The sequence below is a fragment of the Electrophorus electricus genome, chromosome 9 (genome assembly GCF_041902795.1).
Source record: "Electrophorus electricus isolate QZ-2024a chromosome 9, ASM4190279v1, whole genome shotgun sequence".
NCBI classification, from domain to species: domain Eukaryota; kingdom Metazoa; phylum Chordata; class Actinopteri; order Gymnotiformes; family Gymnotidae; genus Electrophorus; species Electrophorus electricus.
In genome coordinates, this window is record NC_137505.1 from 8212861 (window position 1) to 8225000 (window position 12140).

General features: G+C 42.6%; 1 protein-coding gene across 2 annotated transcripts; it reads left to right on the forward strand.

Annotated features, from left to right (window-relative positions):
- The first annotated feature begins 1640 nt into the window (after positions 1-1640).
- Positions 1641-7577, forward strand: pcdh8.2 (protocadherin 8, tandem duplication 2). 2 transcript variants are annotated; one of them, XR_003412091.3, is made up of 3 exons: positions 1641-4181; positions 4462-4822; positions 6887-7012. XR_003412091.3 is itself a non-coding variant. In XM_027030445.3 (3 exons), the coding sequence occupies exons 1-3, from the start codon at positions 1764-1766 to the stop codon at positions 7327-7329; spliced, it is 3060 nt and encodes a 1019-aa protein (XP_026886246.2). In that variant the 5' UTR covers positions 1641-1763; the 3' UTR covers positions 7330-7577. The 2 variants fall into 2 exon arrangements, 1 of the variants encoding a protein (XP_026886246.2); XM_027030445.3 differs by having other exon boundaries at positions 4462-4660; positions 6887-7577.
- Positions 7578-12140: the final 4563 nt, after the last annotated feature.

The following is a 12140-nucleotide window of genomic DNA, read 5'->3' on the forward strand; positions in this document are numbered from 1 at the left end:
ATATTAAATACCACAAAATATAATTCAGGTGGGCTAACGACACTGTTAGCCTCACATTTTGATATTTGGCGGTATAAAGAGCATATGTGGCAGTGCAGTAGAAGATAGTTCTCCTCTCCTCTCTGTCTAATTGCAAGCGTGGGCTCTTAAGATTGGCACTCCATTCACCAGAATCCTGCCTGAATGTTTCGAATCTTAATACAGCACACAAAAGGTGGGAGAGAGTCTGTCCAGAATTCTGAAGGAATCTTAAAACGATCTCCCACGAGAGGGGTAATCAGCCAGCAGCCAGATGGGCAGTGCCGCTGTATAATTTGCTTCTGATCTCTAATCTTTTCTGGAGCCCACTGCTGAGAGAGAGAGAGAGAGAGAGAGAGAGAGAGAGAGAGAGAGAGAGAGAGATAGTGTGTGTGTGTGTGTGTGTGTGTGTGTGTGTGTGTTTAGACTATCATGGCATTTCTTAGGGCACATTATGGACTGAAGTGATTAGCAAACTTGAAAATGCAAAGATCCCCTAAAAGTGAATGCATTTAGAAACCTATTAAAAATGGGATTATGTCTGAGAGCCAACTGTAAATTTAAAATGCCTATCTTGCCTGAAACAGTTCCATGGAAATTTTTTTTTTAATTTGCCTTCGAAGCTTCTGTGGATTGGATTCATTTGAGGCCACAAAAGATTTGCTGAGAACTTTGAGAGAAACAGAGCACTGCCCCTGGAATATAATCAGTCATGTTAGAAATGGATGTTCCAGTCGGTTGAGCATGCGGCTACCACAGGGGCACACAAATGAGCTGCACATTGGAATGGTTAAAGTTAATATAGCAAAATATATAACAACAAAAACAACAACAATAATAATAATAATAATAATAATAATAATAGTGATTATGATAAATCTTTTGCTTTGAATTTTCTGGGGAAATTCTTACACCTGAAGATTCTTAGAAGATACTGACATATATGTGACATAACATTTTGGGTCTTTTTTACATGGAGTAATGCTATGGATAGACCTGTGAATCGGTTACATTTACTGAATACAAGGTGAAATTCTGCTTTTGGTTGACAGTAAACTACATTTCCTGGCTATACAGTGGGATACAGTGGAGTCCATGTTCCAGAGGTAGAACATGACATTCATTTAAAAAGCAAGAGTAATAATTACTGAATGTGACAGACTAACAGGTTTAGACTCAGACTGGAAGGTTCAGACATCTGTAAATCCCCTTTTATCATCATAATTACTCCTTAATCTTTGTAAGTCTTATCCTAGCAGTGGACCATTTGAATATAAGGGCATTTCCTGGAGCTTGACCTTGTCATTGCTGTCTGGTTAGAAACTCCTAATGTGTTATTTACCATGTATCACTCTGCATGTCCTAACACAGCACGTCCTAAAGAAAAGATCTAACACACTTACGTAAACACTTCTATAAATGTTTTCTACACGACTCAGAGACACTGTCTCGCCTCACGTTTGCGTGGGCGCGAGTGCGACTATATTTGTTCTTTATGCGGGTCCAGGTGATGTGAAACGAGGACTGGCCACGCGCCATCGCATTTGAACGTGAACTCGCATAATTCGCAGTCTGTGCTGCAGCTCTCGCGGCTGCACAGGAGGGGTGCGAAAGTAACGGACTCCACGCGCAGAACGGGTGACTTGCGCTTCAGTTTGGAGAGTCTGGCGTGCAGTCGCGAGCCCACTGTACGGTAAACCATCGCCGGTGTGTTAGGCGGTCACTGAAAAGCCTCAGCACCGAAAATGGAGCAAAGGATTTCATTCATACGGATTCGGTGGACATTTGGAATTACATTATTATGTGCGTGCATCGTTGGTCCAGTTTTGTCAGAGGAAAGGACGCTGAGGTATACAATCTACGAGGAAGTGCGTCCTCCCACAGTTATAGGAACTCTGGCTAGTAATATAACCTGGTCTTCGGACAAAGCCTGGAGAACGTCTCCGGGCATCAGATTTAAAATGATGACTCAGTCCACTGCTTCATTTATCCGCTTCAGAGAGAGCGACGGGAGGCTCACGGTCGAGGAACGCATCGACCGAGAGAAAATGTGCAAGCGGAATTCGAGGTGCCTCATCAGTTTTGATGTTGCTTTTGTGTCTGTCGAACATTTCGAGTTGTTGCATGTGGAGGTCGACGTTGTGGACATTAACGACAACTCTCCGGAGTTCCCGAGCCCCGTGTGCGCAATTGAGCTATCGGAGAACGCGGTGGCGGGGACGCGCGTCGCCCTGGACGCGGCCGAGGACGCGGACGTGGGTTCCAACGCCGTCCAGGACTACAGGATCTCTGACAACAACCACTTCGGCGTCGACGTGGTCACGAGAGTGGACGGGGTCAGATATGCGGAGCTCGTGCTAATTAAAGAGCTGGACAGAGAAGCCCAAGCGCTTTACGCGCTTGAGCTCGTCGCTACCGACGGAGGTCGTCCTTCAAAAAGTGGCTCTACCAACGTCACTGTAAAAGTGTTGGATTTTAATGACAACAGTCCCGTTTTTGAGCAGACTAACTATTCGGTTGACTTATTTGAAGACGCCCCGATTGGACACCTTGTTTTGCGCTTGAATGCCGTAGATCCAGATGAGGATTTGAACGGACAAGTCGTGTATGAGTTTGGCAAACAGGTCACAAGTGAGATCCGACAACTCTTTAAAATAGACCACAAATCAGGGGATTTAACACTTCAAAGCCCCGTGGATTATGAGGAGGAGAAAACATACGAAGTCGACGTACAAGCGACTGATTTGGGACACAATCCTGTCCCATCCGTCTGTAAGATTATTATTCACGTCCGAGACGTAAACGACAACCGGCCGGAAGTCAGCATCACCCCTGTCACGTCGGGGACGTACGGTCTTGCACATGTGAGTGAGGCGACCAGTCGGGACAACCTTGTGGCCGTGATCAGCACCACGGACAGAGACGCCGGCGCGAACGGGCAAGTCAGCTGCACCCTTCACGGCGGACACGGCGACTTTACGCTCAGAAGGGCTTACGAGGGTAGCTACACAATACTGACCAACGCAGCCCTCGACAGAGAAAAGATTCCCGAGTACAATCTAAGTATTGTAGCCGAAGACTTCGGAACGCCTCCGCTGCGCACAGTCACTCAGTATCTGGTAGTTATTACCGATGTCAACGATAATGCCCCGTTTTTCAGCGGTAAAGTGTACGAAGGGTTTATTGAGGAAAACCAGTTGCCTGGTACCTACATCACGACAGTTTTAGCTAGCGATCAGGACACGGGGCTTAATGGAGAAATAACCTATGACCTTTTTGACAGTGACACAAACAGTGTGTCCAGGTTTGCGATTATGAATCAAGCTGGCCACGTGTACGCTTTGCAGAGTTTTAACTATGAAGTTATGCGGAAACTCGAGCTTCGCGTTCAAGCCAGTGACAGGGGTTGGCCGCAGCTCAAAAGCAACGCCATGCTCATCATAAATATAGTTGATCAGAATGACAATGCGCCCGCGATAATCCAGCCTCCCCTCAGCAACGGCTCCGCTGCCGTGCCCCTGCCGAGGGACGCCGCCGCGGGCTACATCGTGACGCGCGTAAAAGCGAAGGATCTGGATACGGGGTTAAACGCTGAACTTACTTACAAACTCCGCGAGGGGGGGGATTTGGGCTTTTCAATCGATCAGGATACGGGAGAGATATATGTCAACCGAAAGATCCCGTATGACGCATATGACATGTTGAAAGTGTCCGTGACTGTAAATGACAATGGACTCCCGTCTCTCACGGCAACTGCAGCAATTCACTTCGTCCTTACCGAGGGCGCACCATCAAGCCACAATTTCTATAGCGATAGCGAGACCAGCCCTGAGCCCAAAGCCTGGGTCACGTCCCTTGTCCTGGTTCTGACCCTGACTACTTCCTTTGTCCTGCTGCTGGCCGGAATTTTAATGTATTTATTATGCAGTCGTAAAAAGAGACAGAAAATCCCCGCGGACGCACCTCACGCGGAGAAGGAGAACAATGCTGTCTCGCTCATTTCAAACCAGACAGCCAACATGTTCGAGGCGCACGCGCCGCCCTGCAAAGCCGCCACGGGTTCGTCTGAGACGATACGCGACAGTGTGGAGGCGTGCGCCGAGGTCGTTGAGTCTACACTTATCTTCAAATCTAAGTACAGGAGTGTTGACGCGCAAATGGACGTAAGTCGTTGTATTCCCACTGTTTCATTTACACATTTGCGTGTGTGCGTGAGTTTATTTCTATATATGTATCATATGTGTATTACAGGCTGTTTGGCTACTTTAAAGATTGCCAGCATATATAATGCTCTGCATCACTGGTGTGAGGGCTTGGGTCCAGAGCTTGTCGAACTTTATTTTGAGCCCAAATGAATCCCAGTCTCCATCTGGGACCTGCTTAAATGAGGTTGTGTGCAGAGGGCGTGGTGGTGGTGATTGGTCCATGCCTGTTGGCCCACAGGGTTATTCCACGCTGCCCGGCTACGGCAGAAACATGCTGCGTCCAGCGGCGGCATGGAAGAGGAACTCCATGCTGACTGTCGCAGGCCGAGATCCACACGTCAGTGGCAAGGACAGTGGGAAAGGAGACAGTGATGTGAATGATAGCGACTCTGACATGAGTGGCGAGGCTGTCAGAAGGGACTTTGTGTCTTACAGAGGTTAGTGTGTCTACTGATCCAGGCCAGCCTCCAGGACTGCAGGACAGTCACACTGATCATTCATCTGATCACTCTGCCATTGGTCTATACATCATTCATCTAATCAATCAGTCTAAAGTGGGTGATGGACTACTGAGTCAGGGCAGGACATCTACCCCATAGGTAAGGATATAATAAGCACCTACACCTACCCCATAGGTAAGGATATAATAAGCACCTACACCTACCCCATAGGTAAGGATATAACAAGCACCTACACCTACCCCAAAGGTAAGGATATAATAAGCACCTACACCTACCCCATAGGTAATGATATAATAAGCACCTACACCTACCCCATAGGTAAGGATATAGTAAGCACCTACACCTACCCCATAGGTAATGATATAATAAGCACCTACACCTACCCCATAGGTAATGATATAATAAGCACCTACCCCTACCCCATAGGTAAGGATATAATAAGCACCTACACCTACCCCATAGGTAATGATATAATAAGCACCTACCCCTACCCCATAGGTAATGATATAATAAGCACCTACCCCTACCCCATAGGTAAGGATATAATAAGCACCTACACCTACCTCATAAGTAATGATATAATAAGCACCTACACCTACCCCATAGGTAAGGATATAATAAGCACCTACACCTACCCCATAGGTAATGATATAATAAATGCACTCATAAAAATACATTTAAAAAAAAGACTGAATTGAAATATTACTCTCTGCGGCCAGGTTGTCTTATATGTTAAAACCCAGTGACTAACCATGACAGTCAAGACTTTTTAATCCCATTATATTGATTCCATGTGACAGTACACAGATGACTAATGTTCAAACACATGTTGATAATATGCCTTTTAAAATCCCAATTCAAATGTGCAATTAGCAACTTTTACAGTATTGTGCTTCAAAGCATCAGAATTTAGGTTTTATAGAGGTCAGCTACATGTGGTAAAAGTGAGATGTGTGAACACACCTTTGATTGGTTTGTTCCATAATTTCTGAATATCTGAATTTCAGAATTTAAATGGAGATTGAGGTGTGTAGGATTAGAATCAGATTGAAGCATGTAGGATTAGACTCACATTCAGGCATGTAGGATTAGACTCAGATTGAAGCATGTAGGATTAGACTCAGATTCAGATATGTAGGAACAGATTGTGATGAAGGCATGTGGGAATAGACTGTGTTGGTGAACATCAGTTGATGTCCATCTAATCCAGATCTAATCATCTAATCCAGATGCAGCAAACATAATGTGTAAGACCTTCAGTAGACCTCTTCATTATCAAAGGCCAAATACAGATACTAAATATCGTGAATGGGAGAGCAAAATGATATTATCCTAGTATAACCCAAACTGACTCAGTTAAAGTTCTTATCTTACATTCGTACATCTAAAAAAGAACTTGCTCTACTTGCGTGCAGAAAGAGGGCAGTAGGGTCCTGAGTTTGGGACTACTAGAGCGTTTATGTGGTGTTTGTGCAGGTGTTTGACGTTGTTTAACTGCAGACAATCTGTTAACATATGGGTCAGTGGCTCAGAGATGATTCATTACTAGCACACTTTGTTAAAGTGCTGCTTTGCAGATGCAAATGTATCAGAAGTGCACAGTGAACAGAAGAAGAGGCTTTAAAATGGACACATTTCACTGTGAACCACCTCACATCTGTCTGAGGCATTCTAGTGAAATGAAAGGGAGAGGAAGTCATTTAGAGATTAAAATAAGAGGCGTCTGTCTGACTGGCTGTCAGCGTGACTTTATAAATCACAGACCAGTGTCAGTATGGGCAGGGTCACATTTGAAGGCTGGATGTTGCCTTTCTTAAGAACAATCAAAATATTACTTGTTTCAGCTCAGCAGTACTGGATAAACATTATGGGAGTTTAGAAGTAAAATAATGACTACATGTTTGATACAGAAACGTGTCTGATACAGAAAGATGTCTGATAGAGAAACACGTGTGATACAGAATTGTGTCTGATAGTTAAACATGTCTGATACAGAAACATGTCTGATAGGGAAACATGTCTGATACCTAAACATGTCTGATACAGAATCGTGTCTGATAGAGAAACATGTCTGACAGAGAAACATGTCTGATACAGAAATATGTCTGATACAGAATCGTGTCTGATACAGAAACATGTCTGATACAGAATCACAGCTTTTGTGTGAGACTCTTCTCCACCATAACCGAGTGTCTCTTCCAGGGCTCTGGGCCTGCACCAGTGAGTGCAGAGTTCTGGGGCACTCAGACCGATGCTGGAGTCCGTCAGCCACTCGAGCTAATGCAACGACCACCCGCCACCTGTCCACCTTCTTCAGGAGTGCCCCCTCACCCCCTCACTCCCGACATGGGAGCATCCGCCCTGGCCCCCAGCCACCCGGGACTGCGGCTTTACAGAGCACCGCAGAGGGCCGGCGAAGCCAATGTGATTACATCCACATCTGCTCTCCACAGCCACAGAGGAGAAAGAACAGCGAAGACATAGACATCAAAGTACACGCACACTCCACACAGCCCATCCCAGTGCACACACACTCCACACAGCCAATCCCAGTGCACACACACTCCACACAGCCAATCCCAGTGCACGCACACTCCACACAGCCAATCCCTGTGAACAGTCCTGGAAGACTCACAGATGAATGATGTTTTCATGGGATTTGTTGTTAGTGCTTACATCTTTGACTCTCTATGTGACATTTTGTACATACAGAGTATATTTTTGAACAACGGAATATTAACTTTTCTTGTTTTTTCATGGCATGTTTTAGCTAGATTTTATTTCAGAAACATAACTTCAACCCTGATGTCATGAGTGACAACATATTTACATGTGATTGTATTTGTATTACATTTTGTCATTGTGTTTCAGAAATAAACATTTTTTTCTAGGTCTTGTGTAGCCTAATTGTTTTTAAATCTTCACAAGAACAGGTGGTTTAGGTTATAGCACACTTATTCAATGTTACTGTTATTTTTCACTTATTTATTTCACACACTACAGGCAGAATAATCAGACCTGGTGATCATTAGGGCTATTTTAAAAAGTATGACGTAAACTTGTAAATGCATTATGTAAATATATCTGTAAATGCTGACCCTTCGAGCTAACATGTGACTAACGCACTCAAAATAATCCACCTGTTGGACTATCATGACATATTTTATAGGACTATAAATCTTTTCATAGTTAAATGAATTTTCTCATTGACCTGTTCCGTAAATGTGTCTTTTTTTTTCAGTTCTGCTCTGAAATTCTTTTCAGTTCTGCTCTGAAATTCTTTTCAGTTCTGCTCTGAAATTCTTTTCAGTACTGCTCTGAAATTCTTTTCAGTTCTGCTCTGAAATTCTTTTCAGTACTGCTCTGAAATTCTTTTCAGTTCTGCTCTGAAATTCTTTTCAGTTCTGCTCTGAAATTCTTTTCAGTACTCTTGCAATAGAGCAGGTCTGTGTTTGCCAGAGGGAGTGGGAAGAACTGACCAAGCTTCTGAAGAAAAATCCGCCCGCTTTTACATCAGCTTTCAGACAACCGCCAGACTCCGGCTTTCTCAGGAACTAGGAAAAAAAGAAACTCCAGTGTACAGCCACACTTAAGCGGGCTTTTGTTTTAAATATTTAACATTTGGATAAATGAAATGACTTCAAGGTCTAATATAGTAAGATAAACTACAGCTAGGGTCAGTAAAGCTTACAGTGGCGTGTTGTGTCTGGAGCAGTGGAGTGGCAGCAATCATCAAAATCACGGTTGGTGCCGCGGCAGCTTCTCGCCGATGGAATGGTATTGGAAACAAGTAGGTGCTGAATCTCTTACTGGCTCAGTGCATGGCCCAGGACTACTTGTATGATGCAACTTGTGTAACAGTGATCCACATGGGGTAAGAAAACCTTGCTGTAGGCTACAGTCTCGAAACCACTCATTAGGCAGTGCGCTCTATCAGATTTCTATTATAGTTTATATATATATAAATATAAATAAATATAAATATATATGGGTCACTATAAAAATCTGTGAAAATATTTCAGTATCAATAAACAGGTATTCAAAAATAATCAGATAAAGTAAAAGCATTGGCATCAAAATACACATTGTGGTTTTGGTAAAAATACACATTTAAAAACTGGAGCATCTTCATGCAACTTTTCGTGGAGGTCATGAAAGTTATCAGTGGGGTGCAGATGAACGTATTTACTGACTACATATATGACAATATATACTGGCTCTATATATGACCGTATATACTGACTACATATATGACCATATATACTAACTAAATATATGACCATATATACTGACTACATATATGACTGTATATATAGCACAGTGAATGCTGAAGTAATGCACTAATGTTCTAACTGGTACGAGAACAGAGTTCGATGCACCACTGAAACACAGCTGATGAGGCAACTTTGAAACTATGACACTGAAAGCTATTTGGAAACACTTAATTAGATCTTAATCCAGAAAAGTTCACACATTTCCTGTACTCAGGGAGTATAATAGTTTTGGCTTATAGTGACATATGATCTGATAAGTATGTCCACCAGTATTAGACGGTGAAAGCCTGTACATCCACAGTACTTCGCAGAAAGCACCATATAACGAACATGCTTTCCTGTAGAATGTAGTATAATATATGTAGTGGTGTAGTATGTAGTATAAAGTATGCAGTGGTGTAGTGTGTAGTATAAAGTATGCAGTGGTGTAGTATGTAGTATGCAGTGGTGTAGTATATATGGTTTTCTCTAGAAAACCAGATTGCAGTAATCCCCTTTGGTGTAAAACACAGACAGTGACATGTTTTTTTCCACCATAAGCCTATTTGCTTTAATAGCATTTAGCTGGGCCACACTGGGAAACTCACTGTGTGAAGATGAGGAGTTCCCCCTGGTTCCCCCATGTCCAGTCCCTGTCCTCAGTCTGTCCATGCTCTTCACACCTCCCCACTCACACCGTAATGAAAACTGACCACCCGTTAACACAAATCCTCACTAAGACACTGAGTGGGAAATACTGGGATTTTTCTCATTGATGTCTCGGTGAGTGTTTCCTCTGGGCTGCTGTGTGACAGCAGGGCTGTTTGGAGGGAAAACAGGGAATTTGCTACATTTTTATTTTAATGGTGTTAGAAAGATAAGGAGAACTTGTGAGAGAAACATGGAGGTGAAGCTTTTAAGTTCCTGTTGGAATGTAAATAGATACTGTTTTGATATAAATGCTTTTCCTGTTTAATTAGTTGTCTGAAGCCCAGGTGTCACCAGGGGCTACTGGAACTGGAACTGAGCTTTTTGGTTTATTTGTTTTTGTTTCGTTTTTTTTGCAGTAATTATACTTTTAACAGCATTTAAACTTTTGAGTACATTATCAGTGGAATAACACTACATTTACTGATCAGTCACAACATTTTTCTAGACTTTATATATTTTGTATCTCCTTTTAAATGTATATCCTATATGTGTTCCTTTAATTTTCCTTTGAATTCCACTAAAAGTCTGAGTCAGACAAAATGATATATTTTTAAATGGTCTTATTCTGAAGCTAAGCTGCATATTCCAGTCTGCACTGGACCAAATACACTGTCAGGTTGTTTTCACGTAATGCAGATGACCTTTAACCTATATGTACTTCCACTGGTGTAGGCGCGGAACAAAGGGAGCATGAACTGTGGGGAGGGCATTAGGTGGGGTGAGGTGGGGTGGGGGAGGTGGAGGGAGGTTGTGAGCTGGGGGCGGGGGAAGATGAAAGTAATTTAAAAAATAAAAACAAATATTAAAAAAGGGCCTTCACACTGCTCCTTTAGTGTGGCCCCAGAATATTGCACTGCATACTACATACTACACCACTGCATACATTATACTGCATAGTACACCACTGCATACTACATACTACACCACTGCATACATTATACTGCATAGTACACCACTGCATACTACATACTACACCACTGCATACTATATATTACATACTACACCACTGCATACTACATCACTGCATACTTTATACTACACCACTGCATTCTATATACTACACCACTGCATACTACATTCTATGCCACTGCATACTTTATATTACATTCTACACCACTGCATACTATATATTACATACTACACCACTGCATACTACATACTACAGCACTGCATACATTATACTGCATAGTACACCACTGCATACTACATACTACACCACTGCATACATTATACTGCATAGTACACCACTGCATACTACATACTACACCACTGCATACTATATATTACATACTACACCACTGCATACTACATCACTGCATACTTTATACTACACCACTGCATTCTATATACTACACCACTGCATACTACATTCTATGCCACTGCATACTTTATATTACATTCTACACCACTGCATACTATATATTACATACTACACCACTGCATACTACATACTACAGCACTGCATACATTATACTGCATAGTACACCACTGCATACTACATACTACACCACTGCATACATTATACTGCATAGTACACCACTGCATACTACATACTACACCACTGCATACATTATACTGCATAGTACACCACTGCATACTACACCACTGCATACATAATACTGCATAGTACGCCACTGCATACTACATACTACACCACTGCATACATTATACGGCATAGTACACCACTGCATACTACATACTACACCACTGCATACATTATACTACATAGTACACCACTGCATACTATATATTACATACTACACCACTGCATACTACATTCTACACCACTGCATACATTATACTACACCACTGCATACTATATATTACATGCTACACCACTGCATACTACATCACTGCATACTTTATACTACACCACTGCATTCTATATACTACACCACTGCATACTACATTCTATGCCACTGCATACTTTATATTACATTCTACACCACTGCATACTATATATTACATACTACACCACTGCATACTACATACTACATACTACAGCACTGCCATACTTCCACAAACTTGTGGATGAGCTCAGAGATTAATAGTAGGCCTGTCTTAGCTGATATATATATTGTGTGTGTATTAAATGTCTCATAGTGCAGTCCAATGTCTAACCACACGCTGTGAGTAACGTTTGTATTTTGGATGAGTTTACGAAACAGGAAATAAATGAAATATTTAATGTCTCATTGTTGGTGTTAGACAGGAAAGCAATCAAACAAAAAAGCTCTTTCTAAATAGGAACACAACCGAGCCTCATTTGAGGAGCGAAGCCAGTGTCTTGCCATGCCAGTGTCTTGCCACGCCAGTCTAAGGCTTTATAAGCAGAAGAGAAAGGACCTGGTGTCTAGATCAGTACTGCACTAGTGGAGATGTGACACAGTCCTTTCCTGCAGGCTCGGACAGCCTTGGTGATGTGTACTAGGGCAGTGGTGGCTCAGTGGATAAGGTACCTGACTAGTAAGCAGAGTTGCTACTGTTGGGCC

Bases quoted from the DNA above. Each gene is read 5' to 3' on its own strand.
- pcdh8.2 (XM_027030445.3), top strand. From the start codon at position 1,764: ATGGAGCAAAGGATTTCATTCATACGGATTCGGTGGACATTTGGAATT. The intron at 4,182-4,461 runs GTAAGTCGTTGT...GTTGGCCCACAG, and splicing joins GTGTTGACGCGCAAATGGAC to GGTTATTCCACGCTGCCCGG. The intron at 4,661-6,886 runs GTTAGTGTGTCT...TGTCTCTTCCAG, and splicing joins GGACTTTGTGTCTTACAGAG to GGCTCTGGGCCTGCACCAGT.